The 17708-nt window shown below is 42.9% G+C and overlaps 1 protein-coding gene across 3 annotated transcripts in view; it reads right to left on the reverse strand.

The window, feature by feature from the left end:
• Positions 1–3847: 3847 nt before the first annotated feature.
• Positions 3848–17708, reverse strand: part of OSBPL5 (oxysterol binding protein like 5) — a 91271-nt gene continuing 77410 nt past the window's right edge. For 2 of the 3 annotated variants that reach the window (XM_038764561.1, XM_038764562.1), the window contains 3 exons: positions 13752–13881; positions 8232–8334; positions 3848–4653 (listed from right to left, as the gene is read on the reverse strand). In XM_038764561.1, coding sequence (XP_038620489.1) covers positions 4518–4653; positions 8232–8334; positions 13752–13881 — 369 coding nt within the window. In that variant the 3' untranslated portion in view covers positions 3848–4517. The remainder of the gene's footprint in view (positions 4654–8231; positions 8335–13751; positions 13882–17708) is intronic. The other variant, XM_038764563.1, reaches the window with a different exon arrangement.

Genomic DNA, 17708 nt, shown 5'->3' on the forward strand with positions numbered 1-17708 from the left:
TCTGTCAAATGGGGATGAAGACCGTGAGCCCCCCGAGGGACAACCTGATCACCTTGTAACCTCCCCAGCGCTTAGTACGGGGCTTTCCACGTAGTAAGCGCTTAATAAATGCCATCATTATTATTATTAACATGGAGATTAGGACTGTGAGCCCCCCGAGGGACAACCTGATCACCTTGTCACCTCCCCAGTGCTTAGAACGGTGCTTTGCACGTAGTAAGCGCTTAATAAATGCCATCATTAGACTTTTAGACTGTGAGCCCACTGTTGGGTAGGGACTGTCTCTATATGTCGCCAATTTGTACTTCCCAAGCGCTTAGTCCAGTGCTCTGCACATAGTAAGCGCTCAATAAATACGATTGATGATGACGATGATTATTATTATTATTATTCTACTTCCCAAGCGCTTAGTACAGTGCTCTGCACACAGTAAGTGCCTCCCCCTCTCCATCCCCACCCCCCCCCCGCCCCCGCCTTACCTCCTTCCCTTCCCCACAGCCCCTGTATATATGTATAGATGTTTGTACGGATTTATTACTCTATTTATTTTACTTGTACATATTCTATTTATTTATTTTATTTGGTTAATATGTTTTGTTTTGTTGTCTGTCTCCCCCTTCTAGACTGTGAGCCCGCTGTTGGGTAGGGACCGTCTCTCTGTGTTGCCACTTTTAGACTGTGAGCCCACTGTTGGGTAGGGACTGTCTCTATATGTCGCCAATTTGTACTTCCCAAGCGCTTAGTACAGTGCTTAGAAAGAGCCCGGGCTTGGGAGTCAGAGGTCATGGGTTCGAATCCCGGCTCCGCCACAGGTCTGCTGGGTGACCCTGGGCCAGTCACTTCACTTCTCTATAAATACGATTGATTGATTGTATAAGTGCCTAACAAATGCCAGTTATGATGATCATTATTACCTAATAAGGATACAGACAAAAATTATTTACAGATAGAAGCATTAGGATGAACAAGGAAGTAACAGGAAATAAGACAACTATCTCCGCCACTTAGCTGTGTGACTTTGGGCAAGTCATTTAACTTCTCTGTGCCTCAGTTCCCTCATCTGTAAAAATGGGGATGAAGACTGTGAGCCCCAAGTGGGACAACCTGATCACCTGGTAACCTCCCCAGCGCTTAGAACAGTGCTCTGCACATAGTAAGCGCTTAATAAATGCCATTATTATTATTATTGTAACAATTTAATACAGAAATAAATATACATATGCTATTTATTTTATTCTATTTATTTTATTTTGTTAGTACGTTTGGTTTTGTTCTCTGTCTCCCCCTTTTAGACTGTGAGCCCACTGTTGGGTAGGGACTGTATATGTTGCCAACTTGTCCTTCCCAAGCGCTTAGTACAGTGCTCTACACACAGTAAGCGCTCAATAAATATGATTGATGATGATGATGATGATGATTGATTCTCTGAGCCTCAGTTCCCTCATCTGGAAAATGGGGATGAAGACTGTGAGCCTCAGATGGGACAACCTGATCACCTTGTATCCCCCCCAACGCTTAGAACAGTGCTTTGCACATAGTAAGCGCTTAACAAACGCCATCATTATTATGCCAACGCTCGGCCCTGAGGCCCCAGAGCATTCATTCATTCATTCAATCGTATTTATTGAGCGCTTACTGTGTGCAGAGCACTGTACTGAGCGCTTGGGAAGTCCAAGTCGGCAACATAGAGAGACGGTCCCTACCCGACAACGGGCTCACAGGCTAGAATATATGTATATATGTTTGTACGTATTTATTACTCTATTTATTTATTTATTTTACTTGTACATATCTATTCTACTTATTTTATTTTGTTAATATGGTTGGTTTTGTTGTCTGTCTTCCCCTTCTAGGCTGTGAGCCCGCTGTCGGGTAGGGGCCGTCTCTAGGTGCTGCTAACTTGGGCTTCCCAAGCGCTTAGTACAGTGCTCTGCACACAGTCAGCGCTCAATAAATATGATTGATTGACTGATTGATTGATTGATTGATTGATAGAAGAGCAAATCCAAGAGGGGTTTTTTCGAGCTGAGCTTATGAGCCTCAGAGAAGCGACAAGAAGCAGCATGGCCTAGTGGGCAGAGCACGGGCCTGGCAGTTGGAAGGTCGTGGGTTCTAATCCTACCTCCTCTAAGCAGCGTGGCTCAGTGGAAAGAGCAACGGCTTGGGAGTCGGAAGTCGTGGGTTCAAAACCCGGCTCCGCCAATTGTCAGCTGGGTGACTTTGGGCATCACTTCTCTGCGCCTCAGTTCCCTCATCTGTCAAATGGGGATGAAGACCGTGAGCCCCCCGTGGGACAACCTGATCACGTTGTGACCTCCCCGGCGCTTAGAAAGCGCTTAGTACAGTGCCAAGCGCTTAGTACAGTGCTCTGCACGCAGTAAGCGCTCAATAAATATGACTGATGATGCATAGTGAGTGTTTAATAAATGCCGTTAGCTTAGTACAGTGCTCTGCACACAGTAAGCGCTCAATAAATACGATTGATGATGCATAGTGAGTGCTTAATAAATGCCGTTATGATTATTATTATATTCTGTTGTGTGACCTGGGGCAAGTCACTGCACTTTTCTCAGCCTCGGTGGCCTCATCTGGAAAATGGGGATTAAGATCGTGAGCCCGAAGTGGGATAGGGACTGCATCCAACACGATCAGCTTGTAGTCCCCCTCCGGCGCTTAGTACAATGCCTGGCACATAGTAAGCGCTTAACAAATACCACAGTTGCTATTATTACAAATCAATCTTGCGCTTAACAAGTACCCCACTATTATTACAAATCAATCTTGCTCTCTGCAGTGGGCTCTGCCCTGGTCTGGAATGACATACGCGTGTACATGCAAACACACATGCACACAGATACACACGGACACACATATAAATGCACACGCAAACACGTGTGGGCACCAGACTGGTGGACCCAGCAGCCCTGCACCCCAAAAGCATCGAGAAGCAGCGTGGCTCAGTGGAAAGAGCCCGGGCTTTGGAGTCAGAGGTCATGGGTTCAAATCCCAGCTCTGCAACTTGTCAGCTGGGTGACCTTGGGTAAGTCACTTCACTTCTCTGGGCCTCAGTTCCCTCATCTGGAAAATGGGGATGAAGACTGTGAGCCCCCCGTGGGACAACCTGATCACCTTGTAACCTCCCCAGCACTTAGGACAGTGCTTTGCACATAGTAAGTGCTTAATAAATGCTATCATTCATTCATTCAATCGTATTTATTGAGCGCTTACTGTGTGCAGAGCACTGTACTAAGCGCTTAGGAAGTACAAGTTGGCAACATAGAGAGACGGTCCCTACCCAACAGCAGGCTCACAGTCTAGAAGAATATTAGCAGCGTGGCTTAATGGAAAGAGCCCGGGCTTTGGAGTCAGAGGTCACGAGTTCGAATCCTGCTCTGCCACTTGTCAGCTGTGTGACTTTGATTAAGTCACTTCACTTTGCTGTTCCTCAGTTACCTCATCTGGAAAATGGGGGCTGAGACCGTGAGCCCCACGTGCTAACCGTATATCTACCCCAGGGCTTAGAACAGTGCTCTGCACATAGTAAGCAGCGTGGCTCAGTGGAAAGAGCACGGGCTTTGGAGTCAGAGGTCATGGGTTCGAATCCTGGCTCCACCACATGTCTGCTGTGTAACCTTGGGCAAGTCACTTAACTTCTCTGAGCCTCAGTTACCTCATCTGTAAAATGGGGATTAAGACTGTGAGCCCCACGTGGGACAACCTGATCACTTTGTATCCCCCAAGCGCTTAGAACAGTGCTTTGCACATAGTAAGCGCTTAACAAATGCCAACATTATTATTATTATTATTATTAAGCGCTTAACAAATACCATCATTATTGTAACCTCCTCAGCGCTTAGAGCAGGGCTTTGCACATAGTAAGCGCTTAATAAATGCCATTATTATTATTATTATTGTCTGGGTGGGTGGTCCCCAAGGGGACCAGCTGGGGCTCGGAGCTAGTTAGGTCCCCGGAGAGGTGGCCCTGGGCCACTTGAACGGCGCCCAGCCCAGAGGGGTCGCGCCCGGGCACCGGGGCAGGGGTTTCTTTGGATCCGCTTGGCCCGGCCGGGGGTGCCCCCGTCCCGAGACGCCGGGAGGTGATCAGTACAGAGCTGCGAGGTCCACGGGGCTCAGAGGTGCCCGGGCTAGACTCCACCAGGCGCAGCGGTGCCCAGGCCGAGACCCGACCGGTTCACCCCGGGCTGGCCCGTCGCCGACGGGCGAGGGCTGTGAACGGGGCCTGGTGGCCCCCAGGATGCCAGGAGGGAGGAGAGAGTGTAGAAGACACCCATCTGCGGGAGGAAAGCTACATTGGGCTTCCATTTTCAGGCCCACCAGGCCCAAGGTCGGTTAAGGTGGGCAGAGGTCGACGGCGCGGCCTGGAGCCCGTCCGTCCGTCCGTCCGTCCGTCCACCCGCCGAGGCCGGGCGGGTTAAAGTGCTCGGTGCCGGGGGTGAGCGGGCAGGGGGGCAGCGAGGACCCGCAGTTGCCGCCATCGAGGCGGGAGGCCGGGGCAGCTACTTGAAGGCGTAGTTGAGGACGAGCTGACAGGCGAGGAAGACACAGGTGAGAAACCAGAGGCGCGGGTTCTGGAGGAAGCCGGCCGGGGCGGGCGGAGGGCGGAGGGCTCTCTTGGTCAGGGCGGCCAGGTGTCTGCGGACACAGAAAGCGGCGTCCCTACCCGTGCCCTCGCCGTACCCCCCGAGGTCACAGGACTGTTTTGTCTTCTATTTATTTTATATTTATCTATCTATCTATCTATCTATCTATCTATTTATTTATTTATTTATTTATTTATTTATTTCTTCATTTACTTATTATTTATTCATTTTTCCATTTTTCCATTTATTTATTTATTTATTTATTTATTTATTTCTTCATTTACTTATTATTTATTTATTTTTCCATTTATTTATTTGTTTATTTATTTATTTATTCATTTATCTATCTATCCATAAATTTATAAAATGTACAAATTATACACTTATAATTTTGTCTTCTATTTATTTTATTCTATTCTATTTTATTTATTTATTTATTTGTTCAGAGCGGCCAGGTGTCTGCGGACACAGAAAGTGGCGTCCCTACCCGTGCCCTCGCTGTACCCCCTGAAGTCACAGGACTGTTTTGTCTTCTATTTATTTTATTCTTATTTATTTATTTATTATTTATTTATTTATTTATTTGTTTATTTGTGTATGTATGTATGTATTATTTTTTCATTCATTCACTCATTTATTTATTTATTTATATATTCATTTACCTATCTATCTATCTATAAATTTATAAAATGTACAAATTATACATTTATAATTTTGTCTTCTATTTATTTTATTCTATTCTATCTTATTTATTTATTTATTTGTTCAGAGCGGCCAGGTGTCTGCGGACACAGAAAGCGGCGCCCCTACCCGTGCCCTCACCGTACCCCCCGAAGTCACAGGACTGTTTTGTCTTCTATTTATTTTATTCTTATTTATTTGTTTATCTATCTATCTATCTATCTATTTATTTATTTATTATTTATTTATTTTTTCATTCATTCATTCATTCATTTATTATTTATTTTTTCATTTATTTATTTATTTATTTATTTACTTATTTAATTATTCATTTATCTATCTATCTATCTATCTATCTATAAATTTATAAAATGTACAAATTATTCATTTATAATTTTGTCTTCTATTTATTTTATTCTATTCTATCTTATTCATTTATTTATTTGTTCAGAGCGGCCACGTGTCTGCGGACACAGAAAGCGGCGTCCCTACCCGTGCCCTCACCGTACCCCCACGAAGTCACAGGACTGTTTTGTCTTCTATTTATCTTATTCTTATTTATCTGTTTATTTATTCATCTACTTTATTTATTTATTTATTTATTCATTCATTTATTCATTTATTCATTTATTCATTTATCTATCTATAAATTTATAAAACGTACAAATTGTACATTTATAATTTTGTCTTCTATTTATTTTATTTTATTTTATTTTATTCTATTCTATTTTATTTATTTATTTATTTGTTCAGAGCAGCCAGGTGTCTGCTGACACAGAAAGCGGCGTCCTTGGCCGTGCCCCCACCGTAGCCCCCCGAGGTCACAGGCCTGTCTTGTCTTCTATTTATTCTATTTATTTTATTCTATTAATTTTATTCTATTAATTTCATTCTATTTTATTTATTTATTTATCTAGGAATTCATAATTTATAATTTCATAAGTGTATAAAATATAAAATATACAAATTATATACACAATTTTGTCTTCTATTTATTTTATTCTATTCTATTTTATTTATTTATTTATTTGTTCTGAGCGGTCAGGTGTCTGCGGACACAGAAAGCGGCATCCCTGCCCGTGCCCTCGCCGTAGCCCCCCGAGGTCCAGGCCTGTCTTGTCTTCCATTTATTTTATTCTATTTTATTTATTTATTCATTTATTTATAAATGTATAAAATATACAAATTATACATTTATAATTTTGTCTTCTGTTTATTTGATTCTATTTTATTTTATTTATTTGTTCAGAGTGGCCAGGTGTCTGCAGACACAGAAAGCAGCGTCCCTGCCCTTGCCCCCACCGTAGCCCCCCGAGGTCACAGACCTTTCTTGTCTTCCATTAATTTTATTCTATTTTATTCATTTATTTATTTATAAATGTATAAAATATACAAATTATATATATATAATTTTGTCCTCTATTAATTTTATTCTATTTTATTTTATTTATTTATTTGTTCAGAGCGGCCAGGTGTCTGCTTATACAGAAAGCGGCGTCCCTGCCCATGCCCCCGCCGTAGCCCCCCGAGGTCACAGGCCTGTCTTGTCTTCTATTTATTTTATTCTATTTTTAAATTCATTTATCTACGAATTTCTAATTTACAAATTTATAAAATATAAAATATACAAATTATATATATATATAATTTTGTCTTCTATTTATTTTACTCTATTATATTTATTTATTTGTTCAGAGCAGCCAGGTGTCTGTGGACACAGAAAGCGGCGTCCCTGCCCGTGCCCCAGCCGTAGTCCCCCAAGGTCACAGGCCTGTCTTGTCTTCTATTTATTTTATTCTATTTTATTTATTTATTTATTTATGAATTCATAATTTATAAATTCATGAACGTATAAAATATAAAATATACAAATTATATATATATAATTTTGTCTTCTATTTATTTTATTCTATTTTATTTATTTATTTATTTATATGTTCAGAGCGGCCAGGTGTCTGCGGACACAGAAAGCGGCGTCCCTACCCGTGCCCTCGCCGTACCCGCCAAAGTCACAGGACTGTTTTGTCTTCTATTTATTTTATTCTATTCTATTCTATTCTATTTATTTATTTATTTATTTATTTATTTATTCATTTATTCATTTATTCATCTATGCATTTATTCAGTTATAAATGTATAAAGTATAACATAAAAATTTCATATATAATTTTGACTTCTATTAATTTTATTCTACTTTATTTATTTATGTATTTATAGATTTATAATTTATAAATTTATAAAATATAAAATACATAAATTATCTATATATAATATAAAATATGAATTCATAAAATTATTAATTTACGTAGCCCCCCGAGGTCACAGGCCTGTTTTTTCTTCTATTTATTTTATTCTATTTTATTTTATTCCATGTATTTATATATTTATTTACTTATCTATAAAGTTATAATTTATAAAGGTATGAAACATAAAATTTACAAATTAGATATATAATGTTGTCTTCTATTTACTTTAGATGATGGGGGGATGATGATGATGATGATGGCATTTATTAAGCGCTTACTATGTGCAAAGCACTGTTCTAAGCGCTGGGGGGATACAAAATGATGAGGTTGTCCCTCGTGGGGCTCACAGTCTCAATCCCCATTTTCCAGATGAGGGAACTGAGGCCCAGAGAAGTGAAGTGACTTGCCCAAAGCCACACAGCTGACAAGTGGCGGGGCCGGGATTGGAACCCATGACCTCTGACTCCAAAGCCCGGGCTCTTTCCCACTGAGCCACGCTGCTTATCTAGGATGAAGACTGGGGGCCCCCCCGTGGGACAACCTGATCACCTGGTAACCTCCCCAGTGCTTAGAACAGTGCTTGGCACATAGTAAGCGCCTAATAAATGCCATTATTATTATTATTATTATTATTAACAAATGCCATCATTATGGGTATTATTACGGACTTGAGGGGTGAAGGGGCGAGGCGGGCATGGGGTACCTGTGGATATCCTGCTGGGTTTTCTGCAGAGTGAGGATGGCCGCCTGGATCTCCTGTAGACGCCCCTTCTCCTGCCCGCACCGGGCACACGTCCAAAGGCTGCCTGTGGACCGACCGGAGACGGCGGGCCGGGTCAGAGGTCACCGGGAGTGGGGAGGACCCCCCTACCTGATGCCACCACCCTCAGTGGAAAAGAACCCAGGCTTTGGAGTTGGAGGTCATGGGTTCAAATCCCGGCTCCACCCATTGTCAGCTGGGTGACTTGGGGCAAGTCACTTCTCTCGGCCTCAGTGACCTCAGCTGGAAAATGGGGATGAAGACTGGGAGCCCCCTGTGGGACCTGGGATAGGTACAAGCGCTGAGAACAGTGCTTGGCACATAGTAAGTGCTTAATAAATGCCATTATTATTATTATAGGCCTCCACTGGGGAGCATCCATTTCAACTAATAATAATAATAATAATGGCATTTGTTAAGCGCTTACTATGTGCAGAGCACTGTTCTCAGCGCTGGGGGGGATTACAAGGTGATCATCATCATCATCATCAATCGTATTTATTGAGCGCTTACTGTGTGCAGAGCACTGGACTAAGCGCTTGGGAAGTACAAATTGGCAACATATAGAGACAGTCCCTGCCCAACAGCGGGCTCACAGTCTAAAAGGGGGAGACAGAGAACAAAACCAAACATACTAACAAAATAAAATAAATAGAATAGATATGGACAAGTAAAATAAATAAATAGAGTAATAAATCTGTACAAACATATATACATATATACAGGTGCTGTGGGGAAGGGAAGGAGGTAAGATGGGGGGATGGAGAGGGGGATGAGGGGGAGAGGAAGGAAGGGGCTCAGTCTGGGAAGGCCTCCTGGAGGAGGGGATGAAGACTGGGAGCCCCCCGTGGGACCTGGGATATGTACAAGCGCTTAGAACAGTGCTTGGCACATAGTAAGTGCTTAATAAATGCCATTATTATTATTATTATTATTATTATAGGCCTCCACTGGGGAGCATCCATTTCAACTAATAATAATAATAATAATGGCATTTGTTAAGCGCTTACTATGTGCAGAGCACTGTTCTCAGCACTGGGGAGGGGTTACAAGGTGATCAGGTTGTCCCACGTGGGGCTAACAGTCTTAACCCCCATTTTACAGATGAGGTAACTGAGGCTCAGAGAAGTTAAGTGACTTGCCCAAGGTCACACAGCAGACATGTGGGGGCGTCGGGATTCGAACCCATGACCTCTGACTCCAAAGCCTGTGCTCTTTCCACTGAGCCACGCTGCTCCATAATAATAATAATGGTATTTGTTAAGCGCTTACTATGTACCAAGTACCGTTCTAAGCGCTGAGATAGGTACAAGCGCTTAGAACAGTGCTTGGCACATAGTAAGTGCTTAATAAATGTCATTATTATTATTGTTATTATAGGCCTCCACTGGGGAACATCCCTTTCAACTAATAATAATAATAATAATGGTATTTGTTAAGTGCTAACTATGTGCTGGGATAGGTACAAGCGCTTAGAACAGTGCTTTGCACATAGTAAGTGCTTAATAAATGCCATTATCATTATTATTATTATTATAGGCCTCCACTGGGGAACATCCCTTTCAACTAATAATAATAATAATGGTATTTGTTAAGTGCTTACTATGTGCCAAGCACTGTTCTAAGCGCTGGGTTAGGTACAAGCGCTTAGAACAGTGCTTTGCACATAGTAAGTGCTTAATGAATGCCATTATTATCATTATTATTATAGGCCTCCACTGGGGAACATCCTTTTCAACTAATAATAATAATAATGGTATTTGTTAAGCTCTTACTATGTGCCAAGCACTGTTCTAAGTACTGGGATAGGTACAAGCGCTTAGAACAGTGCTTTGCACATAGTAAGTGCTTAATAAATGCCATTATTATTATTGTTATTATAGGCCTCCACTGGGGAACAGCCATTTCAACTAATAATAATAATAAGGGTATTTGTTAAGCGCTTACTATGTGCCAAGCACTGTTCTAAGCGCTGGGTTAGGTACAAGCGCTTAGAACAGTGCTTTGCACATAGTAAGTGCTTAATGAATGCCATAATTATCATTATTATTATAGGCCTCCACTGGGGAACATCCTTTTCAACTAATAATAATAATAATGGTATTTGTTAAGCTCTTACTATGTGCCAAGCACTGTTCTAAGTACTGGGATAGGTACAAGGCTTAGAACAGTGCTTTGCACATAGTAAGTGCTTAATGAATGCCATTATTATTATTGTTATTATTGGCCTCCACTGGGGAACATCCATTTCAACTAATAATAATAATAATGGTATTTGTTAAGCATTTACTATGTGCCAAGCACTGTTCTAAGCACTGAGATAGGTACAAGCGCTTAGAACAGTGCCTTGCACATAGTAAGTGCTTAATAAATGCCATTATTATTATTATTATTATAGGCCTCCACTGGGGAACATCCTTTTCAACTAATAATAATAATAATAATGGTATTTGTTAAGCTCTTACTATGTGCCAAGCACTGTTCTAAGTACTGGGATAGGTACAGGCGTTGAGAACAGTGCTCTGCACATAGTAAGTGCTTAATGAATGCCATTATTATTATTGTTATTATAGGCCTCCACTGGGGAACATCCATTTCAACTAATAATAATAATAATGGTATTTGTTAAGCGCTTACTATGTGCCAAGCACTGTTCTAAGTGCTGGGATAGGTACAAGCGCTTAGAACAGTGCTTTAAGCGCTTAGTACAGTGCTCTGCACACAGTAAGCACTCAATAAATACGATTGATTGATTTGCACATAGTAAGCGCTTAATGAATGCCATTATTATTATTATTATTATTATTATTATTATTATTATAGGCCTCCCCTGGGGAGCATCCCTTTCAACTAATAATAATAATAATGGTATTTGTTAAGCGCTTACTATGTGCCAAGCACTGTTCTAAGTGCTGGGATAGGTACAAGGGCTTAGAACAGTGCTTTGCACATAGTAAGCGCTTAATAAATGCCATTATTATTATTGTTATTATAGGCCTCCACTGGGGAGCATCCATTTCAACTAATAATAATAATAACGGTATTTGTTAAGTGCTTACTATGTGCCAAGCACTGTTCTAAGCGCTGGGTACAAGCGCTTAGAACAGTGCTTTGCACATAGTAAGTGCTTAATAAATGTCATTATTATTATTGTTATTATAGGCCTCCACTGGAGAACATCCCTTTCAACTAATAGTAATAATAATGGTATTTGTTAAGCACTTACTATGTGCCAAGCACTGTTCTAAGCGCTGGGATAGGCACCAGAGCTTAGAACAGTGCTTTGCACATAGTATGTGCTTAATAAATGCCATTATCATTATTATTATTATTATTACAGGCCTCCACTGGGGAACAGCCATTTCAACTAATAATAATAATAATGGTATTTGTTAAGCGCTTACTATGTGCCGAGCACTGTTCTAAGCGATGGGATAGGTACAAGCGCTTAGAACAGTGCTTGGCGCATAGTAAGCGCTTAACAAATGCTATCATTATTATTACAAGGTCATCAGGTTGTCCCCCATTCATTCATTCATTTATTCAATCGTATTTATTGAGCGCTTACTGTGTGCAGAGCACTGTACTAAGCGCTTGGGAAGTCCAAGTTGGCAACATCTAGAGACGGTCCCTACCTAACAGCCGGCTCACAGTGTAGAAGGAGGAGACAGACAATAATAATAATAATAATAATGGCATTTATTAAGCGCTTACTATGTGCAAAGCACTGTTCTAAGCGCTGGGGGCTTAGAGAAGCAGCGTGGCTCAGTGGACCGTCTCTCTATGTTGCCAACTTGTACTTCCCAAGCGCTTAGTCCAGTGCTCTGCACACAATAAGCGCTCAATAAATATGATTGAATGAATGAATGAATGAAAGAGCACAGACTTTGGGGTCAGAGTTCGCGGGTTCAAATCCCTGCTCTGCCACTTGCCAGCTGTGTGACTGTGGGCAAGTCACTTCACGTCTCTGAGCCTCAGCGTGGCTCAGTGGAAAGAGCCCGGGCTTTGGAGTCAGAGGTCCTGGGTTCGACTTCCGACTCCGCCACATGTCTGCTGTGTGACCTTGGGCAAGTCACTTCACTTCTCTGAGCCTCAGTTCCCTCATCTGGAAAATGGGGATTAAGACTGTGAGCCCCCCGTGGGACAACCTGATCACCTTGCATCCCCCCAGCGCTTAGAACAGTGCTTTGCACATAGTAAGCGCTTAACAAATGCCATTATTATTATTATTATTATAACCTCCCCAGTGCTTAGAACAGTGCTTTGCACATAGTAAGCGCTTAACAAATGCCATTATTATTATTATTATTATAACCTCCCCAGCGCTTAGAACAGTGCTTTGCACATAGTAAGCGCTTAACAAATGCCATTATTATTATTATTATTATTATTGTAACCTCCCCAGCGCTTAGAACAGTGCTTTGCACATAGTAAGGGCTTAATAAATGCTTAAAAAAACAGTGCTTGGCACATAGTAAGCACTTAACAAATGCCACCATTATTATTATTCAGTCATTCAATCGTATTTATTCATTCATTCATTCACTCATTCAATCGTATTTATTGAGCGCTTACTGTGTGCAGAGCACTGGACTAAGCGCTTGGGAAGGACAAGTTGGCAACATATAGAGACGGTCCCTACCCAACAGCGGGCTCACGTGAATTTTATTTATTACTCTATTCATTTATTTTATTTGTACATTGGACATATTTATTCTATTTATTTTATTTTGTTAATATGTTTTGTTTCCTTCTCTGTCTCCCCCTTCTAGACTGTGAGCCCACTGTTGGGTAGGGACCGTCTCTAGATGGTGCCAACTTGGACTTCCCAAGCGCTTAGTCCAGTGCTCTGCACACAGTGAGTGCTCAATAAATACGATTGCATGAATGAATGCTGCCAACTTGGACTTGTTCAATAAATACGATTGCATGAATGAATGCTGCCAACTTGGACTTGCTCAATAAATACGATTGAATGAATGAATGTTGCCAACTTGGACTTGCTCAATAAATACGATTGAATGAATGAATGAATGTTGCCAACTTGGACTTCCCAGGCGCTTAGTCCAGTGCTCTGCACACAGTAAGCGCTCAATAAATACGATTGAACGAATGAATGAAAAATAGAACTGAACATCGGTTGCTTGGTTTGGGCTGGGCCCACCATCCCCGTCCCCGTTGAGGGGAGGCCAATTCGTTCATTCCGTCGTATTTATTGAGCGCTTACGGTGTGCAGAGCAATCAATCCATCAATCGTATTTATTGAGCGCTTACTGTGGGCAGAGCAATCAATCAATCAATCGTATTTATTGAGCGCTTACTGTGGGCAGAGCAATCAATCCATCAATCGTATTTATTGAGCGCTTACTGTGGGCAGAGCACTGGACTAAGCGCTTAGCACTGTACTAAGCGCTTGGGAAGGCCAATGTGGGTTAGTGGGGGGACAGGGGGGTGGGCACTGGCCTTGACTGGCCCCGCTGTCGTCGGAGAGGTCCGGGGCCGACTCCGGGGTGAAGCCACTGCTGTCGGTGGTCTGGCTGGCCGTCGAGGGCTGGTCACTGGCCTTGCGATCCTGGGGGCTATTAGCTGAACGCTGGTGGGGAACAGGACGGAAAACAGTACTAAACCACCCGCCCCCCAAGCCCCACTCCCCAAAACACCCACCCTACCCACCCATTCATCCCCCCACCCCACCCCACCCCAGCAAGGAAAGCTGTCGAGGCAGATAATAATGATGGCACTTATTAAGCGCTCACTATATGCCAAGCACTGCTCTAAGTGGGAAGGATCGGCGCTTAGAACAGTGTTTTGCACATAGGAAGTGCTTAACAAATACCATCATTATTGCTATCATCCCCACAGCACCTGTATATACGTATATATGTTTGTACATATTTATTACTCTATTTATTCCCCCTTTTAGACTGTGAGCCCACTGTTGGGTAGGGACTGTCTCTATGTGATGCCAATTTGTACTTCCCAAGTGCTTAGTACAGTGCTCTGCACATAGTAAGCGCTCAATAAATACGATTGATTGATTGATTGATTGATTGATTTTACTTGTCCATATCTATTCTATTTATTTTATTTTGTTAAAATGTTTGGTTTTGTTCTCTGTCTCCCCCTTTTAGACTGTGAGCCCGCTGTTGGGTAGGGACTGTCTCTATATGTTGCCAACTTGGACTTCCCAAGCGCTTAGTACAGTGCTCTGAGCACAGTAAGCGCTCAATAAATACGATTGATGATGATGGTGATGATCAGGTTGTCCCACGGCGGGCTCGCAGTCTTCATCCCCATTTTACAGATGAGGGAACTGAGGCACGGAAGTTAAGTGACTTGCCCAAAGTCACACAGCTGATGATGATGGTATTTGTTGAGCGCTTACTATGTGCAAAACACTGTTCTAAGCCTGGGGGGGTACAAGGTGATCGGGTTGTCCCACGTGGGCCTCACAGTCTTCATCCCCACTTCACAGATGAGGGAACTGAGGCATGGAAGTTAAGTGACTTGCCCAAAGTCACACAGCTGATGATGATGAGGATGGTATTTGTTAAGCGCTTACTATGTGCAAAACACTGTTCTAAGCGCTGGGGGGTACAAGGTGATCGGGTTGTCCCACGGGGGGCTCACAGTCTTAATCCCCATTTTACAGATGAGGGAACTGAGGCATGGAGGTTGAGTGACTTGCCCAAAGTCACACAGCTGATGATGATGATGATGGTATTTGTTAAGTGCTTACTATGTGCAAAACACTGTTCTAAGCCTGGGGGGTGTACAAGGTGATCAGGTTGTCCCACGTGGGCCTCACAGTCTTAATCCCCACTTTACAGATGAGGGAACTGAGGCATGGAAGTTAAGTGACTTGCCCAAAGTCACACAGCTGATGATGATGATGATGATGATGGTATTTGTTAAGCGCTTACTATGTGCAAAGCACTGTTCTAAGCCCTGGGGGGTGTACAAGGTGATCAGGTTGTCCCACGGGGGGCTCACACTCTTAATCCCCATTTTACAGATGAGGGAACTGAGGCCCAGAGAAGTGAAGTGACTTGCCCAAAGTCACACAACTGATAAGTGGCGGAGCCGGCATTAGAACCCATGACTTCTGACTCCCAAGCCCAGGCCCTTTCCACTGAGCCACAATGATGATGATGCTCTTTATTAAGTGCTTACTATGTGCCAAGCACTGTTCTAAGCACTGAGAGAACAACCAGAGCATCATCAGAGAAGCAGCGTGGCTCAGTGGAAAGAGCCCGAGCTTTGGAGTCAGAGGTCATGGGTTCAAATCCCGGCTGCACCCAGCTGGGGATTAAGATTGTGAGCCCCCTGTGGGACAACCAGATCACCTTGTATCCCCCAGCGCTTAGAACAGTGCTTTGCACATAGTAAGCGCTTAATAAATCCCATCATTATTATTATGGGTTCAAATCCCAGCTCCACCACTTGTCAGCTGGGTGACTTTGGGCAAGTCACTTCACATCTCTGGGCCTCAATTCCCTCATCTGTAACATGGGGATTAAGACTGTGAGCCCCCCCCCCCATGGGGCAACCTGATTACCTTGTAACCTCCCCAGCGCTTAGAACAGTGCTTTGCACATAGTAAGCGCTAAATAAAACCCATTATTATTATTATTGTTATTATTATGGGTTCAAATCCCAGCTCCGCCACTTGTCAGCTGGGTGACTTTGGGCAAGTCACTTCACTTCTCTGGGCCTCAATTCCCTCATCTGTAAAATGGGGATTAAGACTGTGAGCACCCCCCCACCCCACGTGGGGCAACCTGATCACCTTGTAAATAAAATAATAAATGATGATAGTATTTATTAAGCGCTTACTATGTGCGAAGCACTGTTCTAAGCGCTGGGGAGGTTACAAGATGATCAGGTTGTCCCATGGGGGGCTCACAATCTTAATCCCCATTTTACAGATGAGAGAACTGAGGCGTAGAGCAGTGAAGTGACTTGCCCAAAGTTACACAGCTGACAATTGGTAGAGCCGGGATATGAACCCACGAACACCCATGAACAAGTCACTTCACTTCTCTGGGCCTCAGTTCCCTCATCTGTAAAATGGGGATTAAGACTGTGAGCCCCCCCACCCGTGGGGCAACCTGATCACCTTGTAACCTCCCCAGCGCTTAGAACAGTGCTTTGCACCTAGTAAGTGCTTAATAGTGCTTAATAAATGCCATTATTATTATTATTATTAATCAGTATCAGTTCCCTCAGCTCCTTCAATCAAACGAGAAGCAGCGTGGCTCAATGGAAAGAGCCCGGGCTTTGGAGTCAGAGGTCATGGGTTCAAACCCCGGCTCTGCCAACTGTCAGCTGGGTGACTTTGGGCAAGTCACTTCACTTCTTTGGGCCTCCGTTACCTCATCTGTAAAATGGGGATGAAGACTGTGAGCCCCACTGTGGGGCAACCTGATTACCTTGTAACCTCCCCAGCGCTTAGAACAGTGCTTTGCACATAGTAAGTGCTTAACAAATGCCATCATTATCATTAGAATGGTGCTTTGGACATAGTAAGCGCTTAATAAATGCCATTATCATCATCATCATCATCATCAGCTGTGTGACTTTGGGCAAGTCAATTCACTTCTCTGGGCCTCAGTTCCCTCATCTGTAAAATGGGGATTAAGACTGTGAGCCCCAAGTGGGACAACCTGATCACCCTGTAACCTCCCCAGCGCTTAGAACAGTGCTTGGCACATAGTAAGCGCTTAACAAATGCCATCATTATCATTATCATTAGAATGGTGCTTTGGACGTAGTAAGCGCTTAATAAATGTCATTATCATCATCATCATCATCATCAATAGTATTTATTGAGTGCTTACTATGTGCAGAGCACTGTACTAAGCGCTTGGGAAGTACAAATTGGCAACATACAGAGACATCATCAGCTGTGTGACTTTGGGCAAGTCAATTCACTTCTCTGGGCCTCCGTGACCTCATCTGTAAAATGGGGATGAAGACTGTGAGCCCCCCGAGGGACAACCTGATCACCCTGTATCCTCCCCAGCGCTTAGAACAGTGCTTTGCACATAGTAAGCGCTTAACAAATGCCATCATTATCATTATCATTAGAATGGTGCTTTGGACATAGTAAGCGCTTAATAAATGCCATTATCATCATCATCATCAGCTGTGTGACTTTGGGCAAGTCAATTCACTTCTCTGGGCCTCCGTTCCCTCATCTTTAAAATGGGGATGAAGACTGTGAGCCCCACGTGGGACAACCTGATCACCTTGTAACCTCCCCAGCGCTTAGAGCAGTGCTTTGCACATAGTAAACGCTTAACAAATGCCATCATTATCATTAGAATGCTGCTTTGGACATAGTAAGCGCTTAATAAATGCCATTATCATCATCATCATCAGCTGTGTGACTTTGGACAAGTCACTTCACTTCTCTGG

The sequence above is a fragment of the Tachyglossus aculeatus genome, chromosome 22 (assembly GCF_015852505.1).
Source record: "Tachyglossus aculeatus isolate mTacAcu1 chromosome 22, mTacAcu1.pri, whole genome shotgun sequence".
Lineage (NCBI taxonomy): Eukaryota > Metazoa > Chordata > Mammalia > Monotremata > Tachyglossidae > Tachyglossus > Tachyglossus aculeatus.